Below are 25,167 nucleotides of genomic sequence, written 5' to 3' on the forward strand. Positions count from 1 at the left end.
AAGATCCAAAATGAAGTTAATAATAGAGCAAAGATCTTGATTTTTCCATTTTTCTCTAACACTGTCTATAACCAAACTTAAGATATGATTATATGACATTGATTAAGTTGGCTTTGCAGTAAGGAGTGTGCCAGTGTGTTGGATATAAAATACTAATGTCGTTTTCTTTTGATTTATTTTTATAGAATCAGATTATTCTTATTACAACTTAATCCTGAAGAAGGCTGGACAGTTTTTAGACAATTTACACATCAACCTCTTAAAGTTTGCTCTCTCTCTAAGGGCATACTCTCCAGCTATTCATATGTTTCAGCAGGTACGTAAAAATACCCAAACTATATTTGAGAAAGAGGTATGATAGTAATGTACATAGAACTATTTAATGTGAACATCTTTGGTTCAAAATGATCTAAAAATTTTTAATACTTGGTTGTATATCATGTCATAGATTATATTATCATTGTTATTGATTGTAATATAATTGAATATATTATAATTTTTATAGTTATTTTTGAAATTATGAGGAGAAACCACCATTGAAATGAACTATAATGAAAATTTTAATAGAATTTTTTCAATAACTTTGGAGCATGTATTTCCTAGGATAAAGTTTATTTTATTAAAATATTTCTTAGATTTTACCCACATATAGATTTTTTTACTTTAATTAGAGCAATAACTTAATAGTAGTTGATGAGTTATTTTAATCAAAGGAATGTGTGAGTTTTTGTAATCATATTGTAATTATCAACTACTGTAGTTCTAAATATAATCTTTGAAATCTTAGATTGCAGCTGATGAGCCACCACCAGATGGTTGTAATGCATTTGTAGTTATCCATAAGAAGCACACCTGTAAAATTAATGAGATTAAAAAGCTGCTGAAGAAGGCTACTTCAAGGTAAATTAAAAATAGCCTATAATGATAGAAGTGGTTTATAAAGAGAGAAGAGTTGAAATAGCAGAAATTTCTTATAATAAAAAATGTTAATATTCTAAGGTTGTATATGCAAGAATGTGATGTGTATTGAAAAATATAATGTATCTGAGAATATTTTGTCTTGATTAGATTTTGATTTAGAATATGTTATACCAAAATACCTTAAAATATATAAAATACGTTTTATACAAATGTACATTGTTTTATGAAATAAGCATGCAAAATTGCAGATTTATTTGGACTGTATCTCTTTAAATATAAACAACATATACCTGCAAATCAATAAATGTGATTCACCACATAAACAGAAGCAGAAACAGACTACCAACCATCTCAATAGATGCAGAAAAAGCATCTGATAAAATCCAGCACCCCCTTCATGATAAAAACCCTCAACAATCTAGGCATAGAAGAAACATACTTCAAAGTTATAAAAGATATATATGACAAACCCACAAGTAACATCATGCTGAATGGGGAAAAGTTGAAAGCATTCCCCCTAAGAACTGAAACATGATAAGGGTGTTCAATGTTATCACTTCTGTTCAACATAGTACTGGAAGTCTGACCCAGAGCAATCAGGCAAGAGAAAGAAATAAAGTGTATTCAAATCAGGAAAGAGGAGGTCAAACTATCACTTTTTGCTGATGATATGATCTTATATCTAGAAAATCTCACCAAAAGACTCCTAGAATTGATTGATAAATTCAGCAAAGTCTTGAGTTACAAAATCAATGCACACAAATCAGTAGCACTCATTCTGAAGAAAGCCAGCTGGCAAATTGTGAGGATACTTCAGCAATACCAAAAAGGGGTCTATGTTGCAATGGAATGCCTTGCTCAAAGCCAGTGAAAAACTGAGAACTCCTGCTGATAGGCAGGTAGCAAGCCATCTTAGACATCATTCTCCAGCTTCAATCAAGCCTTCAGATGACTGTAGCTATAACAAAAATCTTGACTACATCCTCATGAAAGAATCCAAGCCAGAACCACTGAGCTAAATTGCTCCTGAATTGTTGAACCTCAGAAACTGGTGAAAAATAAATGTTCAATGTTTTAAGCCAGTAACTTACAAGGTAATTTGCTATACAGCAACATTTACACTTAGCTAATATAAAAAAATTTCATAAAATATTTTGGTTTATTCAAAACCAGCCTGAGCAAGAGTGAGACCCCGTCTCTACTATAAATAGAAAGAAATTAATTGGCCAACTGATATATATATATAAAAAATTAGCCGGGCATGGTGGCGCATGCCTGTAGTCCCAGCTACTCGGGAGGCTGAGGCAGAAGGATCACTCAAGCCCAGGAGTTTGAGGTTGCTGTGAGCTAGGCTGACGCCACGGCACTCACTCTAGCCTGGACAACAAAGTGAGACTCTGTCGCAAAAAAAAAAAAAAATATTTTGGTTTAAGTGTTTTTTTATCTAGACAGACTTATATGTTTCCTTAGGAATACAGAAGGTTATAAAAGAGTACTTTTAAACAAATACAGAAATATATCTTCCTGAAGTATACTGGTTTGTAATTACCTAATAACAAGACAATTAAGGTTGACTTGAGGCTTAAAATTTTCTTCAGTAAGGTAAATTTCCTTAGTTTTTCTTAAACAATCAGGGAGAGAAAGTGTTGCCTAATTTAGGTGACAAAAAATTGCTATTACTAGCTATTGTTGGTAAATAGTAGATTTGGGGTCACTGAGGTAGTGGTAGGCTCTAGAATTATTCACTTTATTTTAATAGCCTACTCATAATCAATGTTAGACATGCATATATGTCTGATCACAAGGGGTACGAGAGAATATATAGGTCACAAGTCATAGAATATAGGTAGGTTTTTTTCTTTCTAGGCAATGTTATCTGTTTTACATTGGAGACTGAATCTGAGTAGTACCATGTTTTAATCAAATTAACTAAAATGTTAACATGAAAGGAAATAAAGATTTAATGCATGTTCTTCATATTGCTTTCTTGAAATTGTAACAAAAATTTTTATAGTAAGACTATCCACTCACCATGTGCTTTAATGCATTAAAAAGCAGTTTTCTCCCTGATGGTTTATCAAAATCAGCAATAATCCAGACAGTGACCGCAGAAATTACATTGTCATCTGAAAGTTTCAAATAGTATAGTCAAATTAATTCTTCTTAAAATCAAACTAAAAGCAGGGGAACATATGCAGTTAACACATAAAAATAATAACAAATATACTGAAATTAGCATTTCTGAAAATAAGCAAATATTGCTAAAAATCATGTATGTACACATACATATTTCATATAAAAATGCGAGAAGAGTAATTCATCGTATAAGCTTTATAGAAAACTCCCAGTGTTGGTAAGCAATATTGCCTTCTAGCTACATTTACAAAAAAAATTGATATTTATGCCCCACATGTGTGTAAAAGCAGATACTATCAAGTTTATTAGTAGATACAAAAAACAAAAACAGCAATATTTTTTCAACTGTTTATTAGAATTTGGTTGGTTTTTGCTTTACTTTGTTTTGTTTGGCCTGCTTTGCTGTAGAGATAAAAACAAGAGCCAGTAAGTACAAGATTAGAAAAAAGACTGATTTTGGTTTCAGTATAGAAGCAGTAACTTTCTAACAGTGTAATCTAAAGATGGAGTGAACTATGTGTTAAAGAGTAAACATTTTTATGTGACAGAGATTTAAAGCAAAGGCCATACAACCAGTTTTTGAGAATGTTGTAGATTAAATCCAGGTTTCAACCAGGTGTGGGTCTGGATTATTCTCTAACAGATTCCATGATTTTGTGTTAAACTTATATCTGAGTATTGCTTTTGCTGTATCTCACAGGGTTTGGTATCTGCGTTTTCATTTTCATACATTTAAAAAAATATTTTAATGTCCATTTTTATTTCTTCATTGACCCAGTGTTCATTCAGAAGTATGTTCAGTATCCTTGTATTTGCATAGTTTCTGAAGTTCCTGTTCATATTGGTTTCTAGCATTATTCTGCTATGGTCTGAGAAGATACTTAATATGGTTTTGATTTTTAAAAAGTTGTAGAGGCTTATTTTGTGGCCTAACATGTGATCTGTCTTGGAGAACCTTCCATGTGCTGTTGAAAAGAATGTATATTCTATTAATTGTTGGGTAGAATGTCCTGTAAATTGCTGCTGCTAAGTCTATTTGGGCTAAAGTCTAATTGAAATCCAACTTTTTTTGGTTGATTTTCTGTCTCCATATGTCTAGTGCCGTGAGTGGGGTGTTGAAGTTCCCCACTGTGATTACGTTACTGTCTATCTCTTTTTTTTTAGGTCTAGTAATTGTTTTGTCAATCTGGGTGCTCCAATGTTGGATACATATGTATTTAGAATTGTTATATTTTCTTGCTGAATTGACCCCTTTATCATGTGTAATGACCTCCTTTGTCTAAAGTATGTTTTATCTGATGTAAGTATAGAGTGTAGCTATTTCTGCTTACCTTTGGTTTCCGTTTGTGTGGGATATCTTTTTTCAGTCTATGTGTATCTTTATGAGTAAGGTGAGTTTCTTTAAGCAGCATATAGTTTTTCATGTGTTTTTTATCCATTCTGCCAATCTATATTTTTTAAGTGCAGCATTTAACCCATTTATGTTTTAGGTCAATGTTGACATGTGAGCCTTTATTCCTCTCATATTGTTAATTGTTTTCTAATTTTATAAATTATTTGTTTCTTTTTCTCTGCCTTTTTGTCTTTGTGTCTAAATGCCACTTCACATCAGCATGACTCTCTCTTTTGTGGCTTTAAACTTTTGTCTAAAATGAAAAACTATATGTTTAAATTAAAAGAAATCCTATATGGTCATTATGAAAGAATTCGGATACTTTTGAAAAATACAAACTAGAAAGGGAAAATGACCCATAATTCTGTTAACAGTTTGGTATATTCTCTTTTCTTCTTTTTTAATGAATATATTCATATACAGATATATTTTTTTTAACCAACATGGGTTTGTACTAGAACAGATGGTAGAAAAGATATCTTAGAACTATCCCTCATTAAGTTAGGTATCATTACATGTAAATAAATAAAAATATGGGCATGCTTTGTCATTGTGGAGTAGGACCCATAGATATTGTTCATTGTATTTCCACCTGACCCATAGTAGATTCTCAAAAATATTGGTGAGTGAATGATACTTTAATGAAATGAGCTAGTACATTTAATTATTCTACTCTTTGTGATGGATATATAGGTAGTTTAGTTTTCTTCCATGATAAATAATATCTAGTTGTATTTCCTTGTAAATATTTTTGTTCAGTTATCTTGAATGTTTTCTTAGATAAATTTATGGAATGAGAATCACTAGGTAAGTACATGTATACATTTAAAATTATTAATAGTACTATACTTCAAAATTATTCTTCAGAAAGCTGAAGTTTTATACTCCATTGCTGAAATTTTAACCAATGCTAATTTGTATTATTTCCCTTTTTAATCTTTAGTCAAGTCAATAAATGAAAATGACATTTTAAAATGTAATCTCAATTTTTAAATATTATTTTTCCTTTTATGTAGTCATCTTATATTGGCGTGATTTTTCTGCCTATGATATATCTAAACAGTTCTTTAATCATAAAAGCAAACTTTGAAAGGTATGTGTCTGTGAATATGAGGAAGGAAGGTTCTATTTATCACAGACTCATAAACAATGATAGAGAGCCCTTGCCTTTGTCTCTGGAAAGTCTATTACACCTCTTCTAATTTTTCCTTTTATATTCAACCTCAGGATTTATCTGCTAGTATGGTTTCATTAGCAGCCTTTCCAATTTTCAATGATTGTAAATTCTTTGAAGGAAAACTCTCTCAGACTAATATTAAAATGTATAAAACCCTATATAACTAAAGGTATTTTTATAATAATACTTATTTAATAAAATCAGTTTTTAAAAATGATAATCCAACTGATATATGTGTGCCATTTGAGTTTTAAGGTTTCAGTTAAAATTTATGACAATGATTTTAATAGTTTCATCCAATTTTAATTTTTTTAGCATTTATTAATAGCATTCTATGAAGAATAACAACAAATTCAATTTCTGTTGCTTTACACATTCATGTCTCTCCATCTGTTGCAGAAGAGATTAATAGTGTAGTGGAATCCTATTTATGGTTATTAAAATTCTATTTGTTTTATGCTTCAAATATCCAAATATGAGAGTAACATTCTTAAAATCACATCTTGTGTTAAATACCAATAATTAAATGAAAGTGGATGAAAGTGTAAAACTTTCATACTTCAGTAAAAAGTTTATTGAAATAAAAAAGATGTGTGTACATACTATAAGGGCCAAACTGTAAAATGCTATAATGTAAGGATGCTTGAATAATACATTTTACAAACTAGAAATAAACACAGTACTCTATATTGAGTATTGATATTGATTTCAAACTTTAAGCCAAGTAATTAGTGGAAATCTCTGAAATTTTAGTAAGATCTGTTAGTAAGATCTATTGAACACTTGATTGATTTTGATTTAAAGTTAACTCAGTAATATTAATATAGCTATTTTCACATAAAAGTTAATTTATTTACATTAGCAAGGCTTAACCTATAATATTAAACAAAATATTTATAGAAATTTAAGCTTCTCTTTTTTTGTACGAATTTCTTGTGGATTTTTTTAAATTTCAGCATATTATGGGGTTACAAATGTTAAGGTTACGTATATTTCCTTTCCCCCCTCCCCCCTTGAGTCAGAGCTTCAAGCGTGTCCATCCCCTAGATGGTACACATCTCACTCATGTATGTATATACCCATCCCCTCCTCCTCCCTCCCACCTGCCCTACATCCAATAAATATTATTCCTATATGTCCACTTAGGTGTTGATCAGTCAATACCAGTTTGCTGGTGAGTACATGTGGTGCTTGTTTTTCCATTCTTGGGATACTTCACTTAGTAGAATGGGTTCCAGCTCTATCCAGGAAAATACAAGAGGTGCTATATCACCATTGTTTCTTAAAGCTAAGTACTCCACGGTATACATATACCACATTTTATTAATCCACTCCTGAATTGATGGGCACTTGGGTTGTTTCCACAACTTTGTAATTGTGAATTGTGCTGCTATAAACATTCAGGTGCAGGTGTCTTTTTTGTAGAGTGTCATTTGTTCTTTTGTGTAGATGCCCAGTAATGGGATTGCTGGATCAAATGGTAGTTCTACTTGTGTTGCTTTAAGGTATCTTCATATTGCTTTCTACAGAGGTTGCGCTAGTTTGCAGTCCCACCAGTAGTGTAGGAGTGTTCCTATTTGTTTTAGGACTTTTTGATAAAGGCCATTCTTACTGGAGATAAGTGATATCACATTGCAGTTTTGATTTTCATTTCCTTGATGATTAGAGATGTTGAGCATTTTTTCATATGTTTATTGGCCATTATTCTGTCTTCTTTTGAAAAGTTTCTGTTCATGTCCTTTGCCCACTTTTTGGTAGGGTTGTTTGATATTTTCTTGCTGATTTTCTTGAGTTCTAAATAGATTCTAGTTATCAGCCCCTTATCAGATGTGTAGCATGTGAAAATTTTCTCCTATTCTGTAGGTTGTCTGTTTGCTCTCGTGACTGTTTCTTTGGCTGTCCAGAAGCTTTTTAGTTTGATCAGGTCCCATTTATTTATTTTTGTTGATGCTGTGATTGCCTTTGGGGTCTTCATAGATTCTTTGCCTAAGCTGATGTCTAGAAGAGTCTTTCCAATGTTTTCCTGTAGAATTCTAATAGTTTCATACCTCAGGTTCAAGTCTGTTACCAGCGTGAGTTGATTTTTGTGAGAGGTGAAATGTGTGGATCCTTTAGGCTTTTCTTTTAAAGATATAATCTGCACATGTACAAATTTTCAGCCATATCAGAAAAACTGAGTACGTAATTAGTTACCTTAATTACCATAATTTGTTGTAGAAAGTCTGTCTCTAACTAAGTTTATCATGAATATTAAAGGAATGTTTCTGTATAGCATGATATAACTCAGTGGTTGTCACCAAAAGTTTTTATTACTTTCTATTAGCTCAAATAAGCAATGGAATATTATGTTTTAATTTACTTCTTGATAAAAATAGTCAATTTTATTTTAAATTTTGATTTTGAGAATTTTAATCCTTACTATGCATTGGTTAATATTATAGCAACTGTGGAAGAATTAAAAACTACAAAGGAAATATCTATTTATAGCTATAAAATTTTCTTCACATACAAATAATTATAATAATAGACATAATGATACCAACATGCTGTGAAATTTGATAAAGTAATAGTAAGTGAAAGAGAATTATTTACAGATCTATTATATGAAACTTGAGGGAATCAATAGAAAGTGACAAACTTTAGTATGTTTAAGTACTTCTGTTAATTTTGAATGTATTTCATTTCACTCTGTTGAAGTATGTTCATCTGTTGTGAGTACAGAAATTTTTCCTTTTAATTTTTTGATGCATTTTTATATTCCACCAAAAGAACATGCTCTTAATAAGTTTTAACTTGTATGAATTCTCAAATTTTAAATTCCATTTCATAAAATAGCCAAAAAATAATACTCTGAGTGTATCTGTGATTGATATTTTTTCAAATATCTAGTTTATTGTTGAAAGAGTTATATATACAAATGGTAAAACATGGAGTAATACAATAATATATATATATATATATATATATACACACACACACACACACACACACACACACACACACACACACACACACTCACAGCAAAATAAGACTCTTTTATACTTCAGACTTCTAGAACTTCCAGAATCAGTGCTATGAAGTTCTTGGATATCCCACTAGAAATAGTCGGTGTATGCATGTATAATCATAATTATATAGGTGAGATATATTCCCCTTTTACGATTGGTAGTGACACCATACAATGTTTGGTTCCTTTTTTTCTTAACAATATTCTTGACTGATATTTTAGATAAATGGAAGTTTGCAAGAGTAAGAGAAAAATGATCATTTCTTGAACACCATGTGTGTGCTTTATCCTTTGCCACATGATTTGCAAGTCATTTTAGCAAATCCATGGGATACTCCAGGAGGTACTGGAATTTGTCCTTTAGTAGAGATAAATAGGTCCAGGAAAAATCAAATAACTTGCCTAAGGTCCCAAAGCTAGTAAGTAGTTAAGTTAGAATTTGAATCTAATTCTACCTGATTTCAAAACCTACAATCTCTTTGCTTTTCACATTGTATGCTGTAACTGTGTTACTCATATCCTCTTTTCTTTTATCCTTTATTATTTGTTATTAAAAGGTAGCAATTGATTGAATGAGTGTAAAGATCTGAATTCATTAAATAAAAGGTTATTTCTCAGCATCGTTATTCTAAACTTCATTATCTCATGGTTTGCTTTCCACCTGAAAGATATGAAAGAAATTATAAGAAAGAAATTAAGAATTAAGAAATTATAAAGTGTCATAACATATTTTTAACATGCTATTAACTTTTAATTCTCTTAAAAGTTTGTTTTGTTTTTATTTTAGGCCCAGACCTTATCTGTTTAAAGTAGATCATAAATTTCCTACAAACAAAGAGAACTTACCAGTGATTATTCTCTATGCTGAAATGGGTACCAGAGCATTTAGTGCATTTCACAAAGTATTGTCTGAAAAAGCACAAAATGGGGAAATTCTGTATGTTCTTCGCCACTATATTCAGGTACGTGCTTGTTTTTTCTAAGATTATTTTGGCTATAGGAAAAAACCCAATTTTTCTGGCAATTTTCTTACTAAATTTACATAATTTTCACCAGAATAGTTATTTAAGATTTTAACACAACAAGTGTAAATTTTATGTGGAAAAATATATTGAGATTGTGTCTTTTCTGGGGGTATTATGTTTATAATTCTTTAATCTCTTAAATATCTGCCACAGATTTAAAACTTGGATGAAGAAACAAAAGCATACTTCAATAATGTGTAATATTTGCTAGGACTCAAATATAGTTATTTTTAATAAAAATGTATCACAATGAAGAAATCTGATTTATTTGATATACTGATAGTAAATACAGTATTAGGTTAAAATGCTAAGCATGGTCTAACAATACTCTTAAGCCTATTTTTTTTGAGAGCTGACTACTTTCTCATTCAGATTTCTGGTCAAATGTGTTATATTATCCCCCACACCCCCAGCATCCCCTTGCTGTTACACTATCACATTAGCCTGTTTTAATGACTTCATAACACTTGTTACTATATGTCAGATTTATTCCTTTCTTTAATTTTGAATTTTATTTTTTTTATTTATTCAGGATATTATGGGGGTACAAACATTTTGGTTACATGTAATGCTGTTTGCCCTGGCCAACCAGGGCTACAAGCATGTCCCTGCCCCATACAGTGCGTTCAGCTTCCATTAGTTGTGGGTTTACACCCCAGGCCCCTGCCCGGCACCCAGCAAGTATTACTACCATGTGAACACGTTAGTGTTGGTCAGTTAGTACTGACCAATTTGATGTTGAATACATGTGGTGCATGTTCTCAAATTTATTTCTTTAACACCTCCAACAATACACACACACACACACACACACATAAACACATACGCACACACATGTGAATATAATGGCCATTAGTGGAAGGACTTTGGTTTGTTATAGCTGGTATTCGCAACGTGGAAAGAGTGTTTTAATTTGCATTTCTCAAATTATTAATGATTTACATATTAATATTTAATGTGGTAGCATTACAAATGTACTTGTAAATCACTATACATAGCCTTTGCCTCTTTTTATATTGGATTTTTTCTTCCATACTTTGCAAACATCTTTTTCTCATGTATTTCTGGTCTTCTGGTATTTAAAAAAAAAATTCTTCATGACATCCTTCATTGAGCAGGAGTATTAATTGGATTATAGTCAAATTTATCTAGCTTTTCCTTAATGATTTTCTTCATGATTCATAGTGACATTCTCTTAATCTTATAAAAATTAAAATTTCTTATGGTTTGGTCTTTTACCAATCTGGAATTTATTTGAATTATAAGATCAAGATGTAATTCTATTTTTTCCATATGGAAAATCATTGGTCTTTATATACTTCATTGAACAGTCAAGTCTTTATTCTACTCTATGATATACCAAGTTTTCATATAAAGCATGTATATGTTTTTATACTCTTTATTTTGTTCTAGTGCTATGTATGTCTGTTCTACACAAATATTACATCATTTTAATTGCTATAGCTTTAAACTTTATCTTGATACTGGTAGTACAGCTCTGCCTCTTAGTTATTGTTTTCCTAAATACCTTGGTTGTTCTTGCATGGCATGTATCCATGTTAATTTTAGAATCAGTTGGCTGAGTTCCATGAATCATGTTGTTGGGATTTTCTATGGGAGTTAGTTGGACTTTTCTGATTAATTTTGGAGAGACTTCTCTTTCATATGTTCTGAGATTTGTCTTCTGTGAACATTTATTTCACTGTGTAGTCAAAAGTCTTTTGAAAAGTACCATATGATATACAATGTTAGCTTTCAAAGATCACATAGAGTCTTGTGTCAGTTACTACATTACTATCATATTCACACATGGGACCGTATGTTTTTGTGGGAAGATAAGGTTTTACTTCACGTGAATAAATATCTGAGAGTGCTGTTGTTGAACTGTGTGACAAATTGATATTTAACTTTATAATAAACTGTACCAAACTGTCTTCCAAAGTGGTCATACCATTTTACATCCTCCCCAGCCATAAAAGAGAGTTTTGCTGTTCTAAATCCCAGCTACCATTTTTTAATGTCAGTTTTTGGATTTATTCATTCCAAGAGGTATGCAATGGTATCTTATTGTGGTTTTAATTTGCATTCCCTAATGACTCATGAAGTTGAGTAACTTTTCATGAGTTTATTTGCCATCTGTATGCTTTTGGTGAATTGTCTTTTTCTTTATTGAGTTTTAAGAATTCTTTGTATGTTCTGGATACTAGTCATTTGTCAGGTGATTTGCAAAGATGTTCTACCAGTCTGTGGATCATCTTGTCATTCTCTTAACATTGCCTTTTGCAGCTCAAAAGTTTTTGATTTTGGTCAAGTTCATTAACTTTTTTGTTTTATGGATTATATTTTTGGTGTTGTGTCTAAAAACATCACCATTCTCAAGATCATGCACATTTTCTTCTAGAAATTTTATAATTTTGTGTTTTACATTTAGGTTTATGATCAATTTGAATTAATTTTTATGTAACTTGTACGTTGTGTGTTGAGGTTTATTTTTCTGTATATGGATGTCCAGTTCTAACATCATTTGTTTAAAAGACTATCCTTGTCCTTTGAATTTCTTTTATACCCTTGTAAAATATAATTTCCTCTATTTTTGTAGATTTTTTCAGACACCCCTTTTCTTTGCTGTTGATTTATATGTCTGTCCTTACATCAATACCACACTGTTTAATTGCTATAGTTTTATAAACCTTGAGATCAGGTGAGGTGAATCCTCCAACTTAGTCTTTTTCAGGATTGTATGTATTAATTTAGAGTTCCTTCACCTCTTCATGTTAATTTGAAAATAAGCTTGTCTGTATCTACAAAAAAATCCTGGCATTTCGATTAAGATTATATTAAATATGTAGATTAAATTTGTGAGAATTAGCATTTTAGCATTGAGTCTTACATTGATGAAAATGGTATCTCTCAATTTATTTAGATATTCTTTTATTTCTTTCATCAGTGTTTTTATTCTTTTTCAATCTATTTGCCATTTATTTATTTTTCTTACCTTATTATAATAATTAGGACTTCCAGTCAGTGTTGATTGGGAGTGGTAAGAGAAGATATCCTTTTTTCTGATCTTGGGAGAAAGCATTTGGTCTTTCACTATTAAATATTATATTGGATGTAGAGATTTTTACCTTTTTGTTTAAGATGACCTTTATCAAGGAAATTCTCCTTTGTTCTAATTTGCTGAAAGTTTTTATTATGAATGTATGTTGAATGTTGTAAATGCTTTTTCTGAATGTATTGAGATAATCTTATGATTTTTCTTAGTCTGTTAATATGGTACATTACATTGACTGATATTCAAATGTTGAGACAGCTTTGCTTTCCTTAGATGAATCTTCCTTTTTTTTTTTTTTTTTTTTTACATTTAAGTTATTGTTTCATTGCTTCATTATTTGATCGTGGGAGTTTTTTGTATATTTATTTTAGTGTATTATGGGGGTACAGGTGTTAAGGTTACATATATTGCCCATGCCTCCCTCCCCCCTTGAGTAAGAGCTTCACATGTGTCCATCCCCCAAACATTGCACATCTTACTCATTGTGATTGTATATACCCATCCCCCCTCCCCCCTCCCAGCCTCCCGACACCCGATAAATGTTACTTCTATATGTCCACTTAGGTGTTGATCGGTTAATACCAATTTGCTGGTGAGTACATGTGGTGCTCGATTTTCCATTCTTGAGATACTTCACTTAGTAGAATGGGTTCCAGCTCTATCCAGGAATATACAAGAGGTGCTATATCACCATTGTTTCTTAAAGCTGAGTAGTATTCCATGGTATACATATACCACATTTTATTAATCCACTCATGAATTGATGGGCACTTGGGTTGTTTCCACAGCTTTGCAATTGTGAATTGTGCTGCTATAAACATTCAAGTGCAGGTGTCTTTTTCATAAAGTGACTTTTGATCTTTTGGGTAGATGCCCAGTAGTGGGATTGCTGGATCAAATAGTAGATCTACTTGTATTGCTTTGAGGTATCTCCATATTGCTTTCCACAGAGGTTGAACTAGTTTGCACTCCCACCAGCAGTGTAGGAGTGTTCCTCTCTTTCCGCATCCATGCCAGCATTTATTGTTTGGAGACTTTTTGATTAAGGCCATTCTCACTGGAGTTAAGTGATATCTCATTGTGGTTTTAATTTGCATTTCCCTGATGGTTAGAGATGTTGAACATTTTTTCATATGTTTGTTGGCCATTATTCTGTCGTCTTTTGAGAAGTTTCTGTTCATGTCCTTTGCCCACTTTTTGATAGGGTTGTTTGGTTTTTTCTTGCTGATTTTCCTGAGTTCTAAATAGATTCTAGTTATCAGCCCTTTATCAGATGTGTAGCTTGCGAAAATTTTCTCCCGTTCTGTGGATTGTCTGTTTGCTCTCTTGACAGTTTCTTTGGCTGTGCAGAAGCTTTTTAATTTGATCAGGTCCCATTTGTTTATTTTTGTTGCTGTTGTGATTGCCTTTGGGGTCTTCTTCATAAATTCTTTGCCTAGGCCAATGTCTAGAAGAGTGTTTCCGACATTTTCCTCTAGCATTCTAATAGACCTAAGGTTCAAGTCTGTTACCCAGCGTGAGTTGATTTTTGTGAGAGGTGAAAGGTGTGGGTCTTGTTTCAGTCTTTGACATGCAGCTATCCAGTTTTCCCAGCACCATTTATTGAATAAGGATTCTTTTCCCCAGTGTATGTTTTTGTCTGCTTTGTTGAAGATTAGATAGCTATATGAGAATGGTTTTATATCTGAGTTCTCTGTTCTGTTCCACTGGTCAATGTCCCTGTTCTTGTGCCAGTAAAAAGCTATTTTAATGACTATAGCCTTGTAGTATAGTTTGAAATCTGGTAAATTGATACCTCCTATTTTGTTTTTATTGCCTAGGATTGATTTTGCCATATGGGATCTTCTCTGGTTCCATACGAAGCATAAAATTATTTTTTCTATATCTGTGAAAAATGATGATGGTATTTTGATAGGGATTGCGTTGACTCTGTAGGTCACTTTGGGTAGTATAGACAGTTTAACAATGGTGATTCTGCTGACCCATGAGCATGGTATATTCTTCTGTTTAAGTCCTCTGCTATTTCCTTCTTCTATGTTTCATAGTTCTCCCTTTAGAGGTCTTTTACCTCCTTAGTTAAATATATTCCAAGGTACTTTCTTTTCTTTGTTGCTATTTTGAAGGGAATTGAGTTTTTGATTTGATTCTCACTTTTACTGTTGTTGGCGTATATGAATGCCTCTGATTTCCATGTATTGATTTTGTATCCTGAGACTTTACCAAATTCATTTATCAGATCAAGGAGTCTTTTGGTTGAATGCTTGGGGTTTCTAGGTATAATATCATGTCATCAGCAAAGAGTGAGAGTTTGATCTCTTCTGCTCCCATTTGGACGCCTTAATTCCACTCTCTTGTCTGATTGCTGTAGCGAGAACTTCCAGCACTATGTTGAACAGAAGTCGAGATAGTGGGCAACCTTGTCTTGTTCCAGTTCTAAGTGGGAATGCTTTCAATTTTTCCCCATTCAGTATGATATTGGCTATGGGTTTGTCATATATGGCTTGTATCATTTTTAGGTAAGCCCTGTCTATGCCTATTTTTTTGAGCATTCTTATCATAAAAGAATGTTGAATTTTGTCAAATGCTTTCTTTGCATCTATTGAGAGGATCATATGGTCTTTGTTTTTGCTTCTGTTTATATGGTGAATTACATTTATAGATTTGGGTATGTTGAACCATCCCTGCATCCCTGGGATGAAGCCCACTGGGTTGTGATGAATTATTTTCTTGACAAGCACTTGGATTCAATTGGCTAGGATTTTGTTGATAAATTTTGCATCTATATTCATAAGGGATATTGGTCTATAGTTTTCTTTTTTTGTTGCATCCTCACCTGGTTTTGGTGTCAGGGTTATGTTCGCTTCATAAAATGTGTTGGGGATGATTCCATCCTTCTCGATGTTGTGGAATAATTTCTGCAGGATTGGCACCAGTTCTTCTTTGTAGGTGCGGTAAAATTCGGGTGTGAAACCATCTGGTCCAGGACTTTTCTTTCTAGGAAAGTTTTTTATTGCTGTTTCAATTTCAGTACTTGATATTGGTCTGTTCAGGACTTCTATTTCTTCCTGGTTGAGCCTAGGGAGGCTGTGTATTTCTTAGAAATTGTCCATTTCCTCCACATTTTCCAGTTTGTGTGCATAGAGGATATAATTCATAAATTATATCCTGTCTCTCTGTGGCATCAGTTGTAACTTCTCCTTTATTATTCCTGATGGAGCTTATTAGAGATTTTTCTTTTCTGCTTTTCATTAGTCTAGCCAATGGTGTGTCAATTTTGTTTATTTTTCAAAGAACCAACTTTTTGTTTTATTAATCTTCCGTATAGTTTCCCTGTTGTCAATTTCGTTTAGTTCTGATTTGATCTTAATGATTTCACTTCTGCTGGGTTTGGGGTTGGTCTGTTCTTCTTTTTCCAGCTCTTTGAGATGATTCATTAGGTTGTCTATTTGTGATCTTTTCGACTTTTTGATATAGGCGTTTATGGAAATAAACTTTCCTCTTAGGACTGCTTTAGCTGTGTCCCACAGGTTTTGGTAACTTGTGTCACCTTTGTTGTTTAGTTCAAAGAATCTTTTGAATTCCATCTTCATTTCCTCGTTTATGAAGTGATCATTCAGCAGGAAGTTATTCGGTTTCCATGACTTTGTGTAGAAATGAGGACTCCTGTTAGAATTGATTTCTACATTTATTCCATTGTGGTCTGAAAAGATACATGGTAAAATTTCTATTTTTTAAAATTGTTTGAGACGTGCTTTGTGTCCTAGGATATGGTCAATCTTAGAGAATGACCCATGAGCTGATGAGAAGAATGTATATTTAGTGGTTTTGGGGTAGAATGTCCTGTAAATGTCAGTCAGGCCCATTTGTTCTAGGGTTCTGTTTAAGTCCATTATTTCTTTGTTGATTTTCTGTTTGGAGGATCTGTCCTGTGCTGTCAGTGGGGTGTTAAAGTCTCCAACTATTATGGTGTTGTTTTTTTATCCATTTGTTTAGATCAAGTAGAGTTTGATTTATGAATCTGAGTGCACCGAGGTTGGGTGCATATATATTTGGAATTGTTATGTCTTGTTGAACTGTACCCTTCACCATTATATAGTGACCTTCTTTGTCTTTTATTACTTTTGTTGATTTAAAAACTAAGTTATCTGTAAGCGGCACTGCCATGCCAGCTTTCTTTTGGCTTCTTTTTGCTTGAAATATCGTTCTCCACCCCTTTACCTTTAGTCTAATTGCATCCTTGCAGGTTAGATGTGTTTCCTGAAGGCAGCAGATACTTGGCTTGTGTTTTTTTATCCCTTCGGCCAGCCTATGTGTCTTGAGTGGAGAGTTCAAGCCATTCACATTTATTGAGATAACTGATAGGTGGGGCAGATTTCTGTTCATTATGTTGGATTGAACTTTGTTGTTCTGTTTACTCTCTTGAGCCATTGTAGTGTCTGGGCTTTTATCTTTAGCTTTGAGTAGATTTATATTCGTGAGTGTTTATTGTGCTGATCCCTGGGTAACACTGTTTTGAATACTTCTTGAAGGGGTAGTCTGGTCTTGGTGAATTCCCTCAGTCTTTGCTTATCTGAGAACATCTTGATTTCTCCTTCATATACAAAACTTAGTTTTGCAGGAAATAATATTCTAGGCTGGACATTGTTTTGTTTCAGAAGAGTGAGAATGGGGCCCTAGTCTCCTTGCTTGTAAAGTCTCAGTAGAGAAGTCTGGTGTTATTCGAATTGGCTTTCCCTTGTATGTCACTTGCTTCTTTCATATTACAGCTTTTAGAAGGGTTTCTTTAGTTGATATTTTGTTCAGTCTGATGACTGCATGTCGTGATGTCTTCCTGTTTGCATTGAATCTCCCCCTGAGGTCCTCTGAGCTTCTTGAACTTGTATATCGAGATTTTGAGCAAGGCTGGGAAATTTTCCTCTATTATATCTTCAAATAGCTTGTCCAATCCTTGAGTATTTTCTTCTTCCCCTTCTGGTAACCCTATGACCCTCATGTTAGGTTTCTTCACATAATCCCACATCTCTTGTAGGCTTTGCTCTTTTCTCTTGTTTCTCTGCTCTATCTCTGTGACTGATTTATTTAATTGGAAGGGGTTATCTTCAATCTCTGAGATTCTTTCTTCTGTTTGATCTACCCTGTTCTTGAGGCTTTCCACTGTATTTTGTAGTTCCCTGAATTGATTCTTCATTTCCAGGAGTTCGGTTAAACTTTTCTTCATTGTGTCTATTTCTTTAGTGAACTTTTGTTCCAGATCCTGGAGGCTTTTTGTGGTTTCTTTGTGTTGGTTACGGAGTTGTTCTTGTAGTCGTTGAATTTTCTTATGATCCACATTCAAAATTCCTCTTCTGTCATATTGGTTGCCTGATTTTGGTTGGTGTCCATTTCTAAAGGGCTGGTGTTCCCCTTTGGGGGTGTGGTTTCCGTTTGGTTCTTCATATTTCCAGAGTTCCTTTGCTGATTTCTTCCCAGGTAGCTGGGTTGTTGTTTCTTTCCTTTAGGTTTTCTTTTGGATATTCACATGCCTTGTTTAGTTCCTAAGCCAGTAGGTGGTGTCTGTGGGTGAGATTCCACCACTCCCTGTATGATGAGTCAGTAGGTGCCGTGAAAAGGGTGTGCAAAATGTCTTCCCTGTTAGTAGATGGCGCTTGCTTGGAGGAACAGGCTACGGTGTTGTTTCTGTGTTCTGTAACCAGCTCTCGTTCCTCTAGAGAGGCACTCTAGTGCCTCAGGTGGTCGGTGGGGGCCTGGGACTTCTAGGTGTGTCCTTTTCTCCCCCTCAGTGAGGGCTGGTCTGGGAGTGAGTCTGGCCGGAGCTGAGTTGGGTAAGCCTGTCCTCAGGCACCACCAATGCCGTTAGCAGGGGTCAAAGTTCTGTTCTCTGCTTCCAGGAAAAGCTGTCAGGGAGGGGCTGGAATGGTCCCACTCAGAAAGTCTACGTGTGGGGTGGGGCTGTCTGAGACCCACAATCTGAAGCGGACCTCGCTTCTTTCCACCCTCCCAACTCCGCAGCTACTCCTAGGCCTCTGCCAGCAGGCAAGACCTCACGCCACTGGGCCTCCCCTGGCTGTCATGCCGGCCAGGAAGTTCCCTGTGTAGGAACACCACCTGGGCTGGGCACATGACCTCCCTTTGGGAGGAGGGTTGCCCTCTAGGACGCTGATCTGCCCCTGAAGGCACACACACCTCAGTAGGCTGGTCACGTATATCCCTTCTGTGCCCTGGGCAATGCGAGACCTGGGTGCACAAAATCTGGTCTGCAGTTCTGACCTCTGGGCCCCATAGTTCAAACTATATCCCCACTAAGGAGAGGAGTGCCAGTCCCAATTCACCCATAGGGAGCCCAAGCTGGGTTTATGTCTCTCAGCCTCAGGGTCTGCCCTGTCCTCCTGGGATCACCGTGCCAGCAGCACCTGGGAGGGCTGGCGGGTAGGGACCTCACAGTCTCAGTTCCCCTCAGTCAGCTGTAGGGCCCCAAAAGGGAAGGTCCCGTTTCCTGAAGGTGACTCCGTCTGGTGTCTATATTGTCTCTCTTGGCTGCTGAGGATAGGGTCGGGGAGAGGAGAATAAGGCAATATGGCACCTGCCGGGTGGCTCAGGTCTGTGCACAGGGAGATGCCCTGCCGGAGTTGGGAGCCTGGTGCCCTAGCGGCTAGAGCCTTACCGCTCACTGGCGGTGACTGTCTCTGGGCTGGTGTCCGCAGGTTTCTCCACCCACTGGGGAGCCCAGCAGCAGTCCAAGATGCAAGGGAGGAGAAACTTGACCGCTCCACCTACCCTTCCCGCTGGTCTCCAGGCTGCTCCTTCTCTAGAGGTCTCTGCTACCAGTCCTCCTCCTCAACCTCCTCCCATGGAGTTTCCCGTGGTCTCAGATACCCCTTCTTCCGGCCCTCGTCTGCTGTGTGCTAGTCTTCTTGCTTATGTCTTCTAATTTCTGCTAGAATCTGGCTTTTCTGCAGAGACACTCTGTCTGGCGGTGTTTTTGTCCTCCATCTTGATTCTCTCCTCCTTAGAATAATCTTATTTAGTTTTGATGTATTATGCTTTTTATATATTGTTGAATTGAATTGATTATATTTTTTTCAGGGTTTTTATATCCATGTTCCTGAGAGATATTAAAATGATTTTGTTTTATTGTAATATGTTTATCTAGTATCGGTATCAGGTAATTGCAGGCCTCATAGATGAGTTGGGAGGTATTCCCTCCTCTGTTTCCTATAAGAGATTGATTGTGGCCGGGCGCAGTGGCTCACGCCTATAATCCTAGCACTCTGGGAGGCCGAGGCGGGCGGATTGCTCAAGGTCAGGAGTTCGAAACCACCCTGAGCAAGATCGAGACCCCATCTCTACTATAAATAGAAACAAATTAATTGGCCAACTAATATATATAGAAAAAATTAGCCGGGCATGGTGGCGCATGCCTGTAGTCCCAGCTACTCGGAGGCTGAAGCAGGAGGATTGCTTGAGCCCAGGAGTTTGAGGTTGCTGTGAGCTAGGCTGACGCCATGGCACTCACTGTAGCCTGGGCAACAAAGCGAGACTCTGTCTCAAAAAAAAAAAAAAGAGATTGATTATGGACTTGTTTTTTATTTTTCTGTTTTTAATGTCATCTATTTCTATTCTAATATTTATTATTTCTTTCCTTTTCCTGGTTGAGGGTTTAGTTTCTTCATGTGCATTTAACTTCTACTGGTGATACTTATGTTACTGAGTTTAGATCTATCTTTATTGTTTCTAAGTATTTATTGTTATATATTTCCCTCTAAGAAGTGTTTTAGTTGCATTCCACACATTTTTACATATTGTACTTTAATATTTATTTGAATCAAAATATTTAAAAATTTCCCTTGAGACTTTCTGTTTGACCAGCGAGTTATTTGTAATGTTTTAAAATTTATGTGTAATACACGTACATATTTTCAGGGTACATGTAATAATTTAATACATTCATATAATGTGTACTGATCAAATCTGGGCAATTACAATATCCATCACCTTAAATATTTCACCTAGGAACATTCAAATTATTCTCTTGTAGCTATTTTAAAATGTACAATACATTACTATTAACCGTAGTTACCCTACAGATCTGTTTAACACTTAGGTCTTACTTCTTCTATCTAATTGTACATTTGTAACCATTAATCAACCTGTCTGCATCCCCCATCACTCCTGCCACTACCCTTCTAGCCTTTGATAACCCCCAATCTACTGTCTATCTTCATGAGATGCACTTTTCTGGCTTACATATATTAGTGAGAACATAAGATATTTATGTTTTTTTGCTTGGCTTGTTTCACTTAACATAATGACCTCTAGTTCCATCCGTGTTATGGCAAATGACAGGATTTCATTCCTTTTTATGGCTGAATAGTATTCCATTGTGTATGTATACCACACATTATCCATTTGTCCACTGATGGGCACTTAAGTTGATTCTATATTTTGGCTACTATGAATAGTGGTGCAATGAACTTTAGGAGTTCAGATATATCTCAGTATATTGATTTTTTTTTTTCCTTTCGGATATACACGTAGTAGTGGAATTGCTGGATCATATGACAGTTCTATTTTTAGTTTTTTGAGGGCCCTCTAAACAGTTCTCTATACTGGCTATACTAATTTACATTCCTACCAACTGCATATGAGGGTTCTCCTTTCTTCACATCCTTACCAGCATCCATCGTTCTCTGTCTTATGGATGAAAGCCATTTTAACAGGATGAGATGATATTTCATGTGGTTTTTGTTTGTATTTCTTTTATGATTTGTGATGTTGAGCATTTTTTCTGTAAACAGCCTGTAACTGTTGGTCATTTTTGTGCCGTCTTTTGAAAAATGTTTATACTTTTTGCCCATTTTTAAATTGGATTTTTTTGTTATTGTCGTTGAGTTGTCTTCCTTATATATTCTGGCTGTTAATCCCTTGTCAAATGGGTAGTTTGCAATTATTTTTTCCCATTCTGTAGGTTATTTCTTCACTTTGTTAATTGTTTCCCTTGCTATGCAGAAGCTTGTTATCTTTATTTAATTCCATTTGTCTATTTTTACTTTGGTGTCTGTGCTTCTGAGGTCTTACACGAAAAATATTTTCCCAGACTGCTGTTCTCAAGTGTTTCCTTAATGTTTTCTACTAGCAGTTTCATAATTTTAGGTCTTAGATTTAAGTCTTTCATTAAGTCTCCATTTTGATCTGATTTTTTTGTATATGGTGAGAGATAAGAGTCTAGTTTCATGCTTTTGCATATGGTTATCCAGTTTTCTTAGTGACATTTATTAAAGAGACTGTCCTTTCTCCATCGTATGTTCTTGGCATGTTTGTTAAAAATGATTTGGCTGTAAATGTGTGGGTTTATATCTGGGTTCTCTGTTCTGTTCCATTGGTCTGTGTGTCTTGTTTTATGCCAATACCATGCTGATTTGGTTACTGTGGCTTTATAGTAAATTTTGAAGTCAAGTAGTTTGATGCTTCACCTTTATTCTTTTTGCTCAGGATTGCTTTGGCTATGTGGAGTCTTTTGTGGTTCAATATAAATTTTAGGATTGCTTTTTCTATTTATTTAAAGATGCAATCCCTGTCACTGGTATTTTGATAGTGATTGCATTTATCTGTAAATTGCTTTAGGTAGTATGGACATTTTAACAATATTCTTTCTGTCTGTGAATATGGAATATCTTTCCATTTTTTGTGTTCTCTTTAATTTCTTTAATCAGTGTTTTATAGTTTTCTTTGTATAGATCTTTCACTTCTTTGATGAGGTTAATTCCTAGGTATTTTATATTCTTTGTAACTATTGTAAATGGATTGCTTTCTTTAAAATCTTTGGGGTTTTCTAGATATAAGATCATATCATCAGCAAAGAGTGTTAGTTTGACTTCCCCTTTCTCCATTTGGATACCGTTTATTTCCTTCTCTTGCCTGATTGCTCTGGCTAGGACTTATGGTGTTAAAGAGAAGTGGTCACAGTGGGCATCCTTTGTCTTGTTCCAGTTCTGAGTGGGAATGCTTTCAGCTTTTCTCAATTCAGTATGATGTTGGTTGTGGGTTTGCCACATATGGCTTTTTATCATTTTGAGATATATTCCTTCTATGCCTATTTTGTTAAGAGCTTTTACCATAAAAATGTGCTGAATTTTGTTGAATGCTTTTTCTGCATCTATTAAGGTAATCATATAATCTTTGCTCTTTTTTCTGTTTATATGGTGAATCAGATTTATGGATTTACACATGTTGAATGATCCTTATTACATCCTGAGATGAAGTCCACTTGGTCATTGTGGATTATATTTTTGATGTACAGCTGAGTTTGGTTTGATAGAATTTTATTGAGGATTTTTGCATCTCTGTTCATAAAGGATAGTGTCTGTAGTTTTCTTTATTTGTTGTGTCCTTTTTCTGCTTTTGGTATCAATGTAGTATTGGCTACATAGAATTAGTTTGGGGAGATTCCTTCCTTTTCTATGTTATGATATAATTTCTGCAGTATGGGTACCAATTTTTCTTTGTAGGTCTGATAAAATTTGGCTGTGAAACCATCTGGTCTGGGACTTTATTTTGTTGGGAGTTTTTTTATTACTACTTCAATTTCATTGCTTGTAATGGTCTGTTCAGTCAGGAGTTCAATTTCCTCCTGATTGAGTTTTGGGAGGTTGTGTATTTCTAGGAATTTGTCCATTTCCTCAGCGTCTTTGAGTTCCTATGCCTAGAGATTTTTATAGGATTCACAGATATATTCCGTATTTCTGTGGTTATCAGTTGTGATATCTCTTTTTTCTTTTCTGAGTAAGCTTATTTGGGTTTTTTTCTATTTCTGGTCAATCTAGCAAGAGGTCTAGCAATTTTATCTTTTCAAAGAACCAACTTTTTGTTTCATTAATCTTCTGCATTATTTTTTTGTTTTTGATTTCATTTAGTTCTGCTCTGACCTTAGTTATTTGTTTTCTTCTGCTGGGTTTGGGCTTGGTTTACTCTTCCATTTAAAGGTCCTTGAGGTGATTCATTAGATTGTTGATTTGTGATCTTTCTGTATTTGTGATGTAGGCATTTAAGGCTATGAATTTTCCTCTTAGGAATGCTTTTTCTGAATCCCATGGGTTTTGATAACTTGTGTCTCCTTTGTCATTTAGTTTGAGGAATCTTTTGATTTCCACCTTAATTTCCTCCTAGACCTAATAATCTTCAGCAATAGGTTGCTTCATTTCCATGACTTTGGGTAGACTTGAGTGTTTCTGTTGGAGTTGATTTCTAATTTTACTCCACTGTGCTCTGAGAATATACATGGTATAGTTTCTATTTTTTTTTTTTTATAATTTGTCGAGACATGTTTTGTGGCCCATGATGTGATTGATCTTCCTACTTTGCAGTGTTTACTTTTGGTAACACTCTAGTTGTCCTATATCTGGACACCTAGCAAATGAATAGCAAATCTTGTGAAAGTCACCAAAAGGAGTACAGTTTTATTGAAATTTGCCTATAATGGGTCCTCTGTGAATTAACTGATGGAAAACATGAGAAAATTACTATGGTATAACAGAAAAAGGTCAAATATTTTTCATTTTCATTATAAAAGTGTAATATAAGCAATAGGGTTGTGACAAAGTTTTTAGAAAGTAAAGAATTAGTCATCAACCAAATGCTGGTTCCTTAATAGACTATGTAGAGAAACAAGAAATGTCCCCCAAATATTTCACAATGATTAAAAACCTTCAATATTAGTAATTTATTCTAATATCCTAATACACTGTTATACTGAATTTAAAACAAGATGTTTGGCTAAATGTTTTCTTTTTATAAAATAAATGTGTTTGAACAGAAACCAAGCTCACGGAAAATGTACTTGTCTGGGTATGGTGTGGAGCTAGCAATTAAGAGTACAGAATACAAAGCATTGGATGATACACAAGTTAAAAGTAAGTTTTCTATCTTAGTACTTGAGTAGAATGGAAAGTTGGAGGTTTACATACTTTTATTTTTAAACACTTAACAATTATAATCCTATATGTGTTCATTTGAGGCTGGAGATGAGGTGAACATGTTCTTCCTTAGTTTGGAATTTAAATATAAGCTGAAAGAAATGTATTTAATATTACTGTGTTCTCAAAACTTCTTTAAAAATAGGAAATGGTTTCACCCATAAAAAAGAATGAAATACTGTTATTTGCAGCTACATGGATGAAACTGAAGGCCATTATGTTAAGTGAAATAAACCAGGCACAGAAAGACAAATATTGCATGTTCTTACTCACATGAGTGAGCTAAAAATTAAAACAGTTAAACTCACGAAGAGAGTAGAATGATAGTTACCAGAGGCTGGGAAGGGTAGCAGAGAGTGAGGAATAAAGTGGAGATAATGGGTACAAAAACAGTTAGAATAAATAAGATCAAGTATTTGATAGCACAACAGGGCAATTTTAGTCAACAATAACTTATTGTATATTTTAAAATAACTAAAAGAGT

General features: G+C 34.4%; 1 protein-coding gene across 4 annotated transcripts in view; it reads left to right on the top strand.

The window, feature by feature from the left end:
- Nucleotides 1-25,167, top strand: part of UGGT2 (UDP-glucose glycoprotein glucosyltransferase 2) — a 206,599-nt gene that overhangs the window by 22,962 nt on the left and 158,470 nt on the right. For all 4 annotated transcript variants that reach the window (XR_012922423.1, XM_012769727.2, XM_012769731.3 and 1 more), the window contains 4 exons: nt 186-316; nt 788-900; nt 9,422-9,596; nt 24,524-24,620. Coding sequence is in view for 3 of the 4 variants with exons in the window: in XM_012769727.2 (XP_012625181.1) it covers nt 186-316; nt 788-900; nt 9,422-9,596; nt 24,524-24,620 (516 nt within the window). In the remaining variant the exon portion in view is untranslated. The remainder of the gene's footprint in view (nt 1-185; nt 317-787; nt 901-9,421; nt 9,597-24,523; nt 24,621-25,167) is intronic.

This window comes from Microcebus murinus, chromosome 13 (assembly GCF_040939455.1).
Source record: "Microcebus murinus isolate Inina chromosome 13, M.murinus_Inina_mat1.0, whole genome shotgun sequence".
NCBI lineage: Eukaryota > Metazoa > Chordata > Mammalia > Primates > Cheirogaleidae > Microcebus > Microcebus murinus.